The sequence below is a fragment of the Gavialis gangeticus genome, unplaced genomic scaffold (genome assembly GCF_001723915.1).
Source record: "Gavialis gangeticus isolate Ggan-Ray unplaced genomic scaffold, GavGan_comp1, whole genome shotgun sequence".
NCBI lineage: Eukaryota > Metazoa > Chordata > Crocodylia > Gavialidae > Gavialis > Gavialis gangeticus.
In genome coordinates, this window is record NW_017729031.1 from 56088041 (window position 1) to 56088730 (window position 690).

Below are 690 nucleotides of genomic sequence, written 5' to 3' on the forward strand. Positions count from 1 at the left end.
GGCTCCAACGCGGGAAAAGGGCCCCCAGGCCCCGCCCCGCCCCGCGCTGCTTTGGCGCGAGTCTGCAGCCCCCGCCCCAGCCCTAGCCCCAGCCGGGCGTGCGCCGCCAGCACCGCAGCAGGGGCCGCTGCCGCCGTCATGAAGTCCTTCGGCCTGCAGGTACCGGGGCGCGGATGCACGGGGGCTTAGTGGAGACTAGCGTAGGGATCCGCCGCCGCCGCCGGGTTTGCAGCGATCCCGGGTGGACGAGGGTCCTGGGCTGGCCGCCCCCGCATCGGACCCCGCCCCGCCGGAGCCGAGCCCCGGGGCTGGAGCCTGCAACCGCTGGGTTCACCTTCCTTCGGCCGGGGACAGCGGCTGGAAGGTGGGGGGGAGGGTCCTGCTTGTCCTTTGGAGCTGGCTGGGCATCATCCTTGTGCCGCTGGCTCTTTTGCTGGCGCGCTCCCCCTGCCTCCGCGGCAGCCTCAGCGTAGGGCTGCGCTCCGCCACGTGCAGGCTTCTGCCGGCGCCTTAGACTAGCCGCCGCCTCCGCGCTCCGCACGGCACTGATCCTCAGCCCGATGGTGCGGCCCCCGAGGCCGCCTGGAGATCCTCTCAGAGTGCCCCCCCCGTGTCCCAGATGAACCCAGTGCTTTCAAGTAGGAATCCAGGGGGTCGAAAGCTGGTGTCGCCTTCTGCAGTAGAAACGCT

General features: G+C 71.6%; 1 protein-coding gene across 2 annotated transcripts in view; it reads left to right on the forward strand.

Moving 5' to 3' along the window:
• Positions 1–50: 50 nt before the first annotated feature.
• The window catches only part of CDCA7 (cell division cycle associated 7), a 16154-nt gene continuing 15514 nt past the window's right edge, over positions 51–690 (forward strand). For both annotated transcript variants that reach the window (XM_019522938.1, XM_019522939.1), the window contains exon 1: positions 51–159. In XM_019522938.1, the coding sequence (XP_019378483.1) occupies positions 139–159 (21 nt within the window). In that variant the 5' untranslated portion in view covers positions 51–138. The remainder of the gene's footprint in view (positions 160–690) is intronic.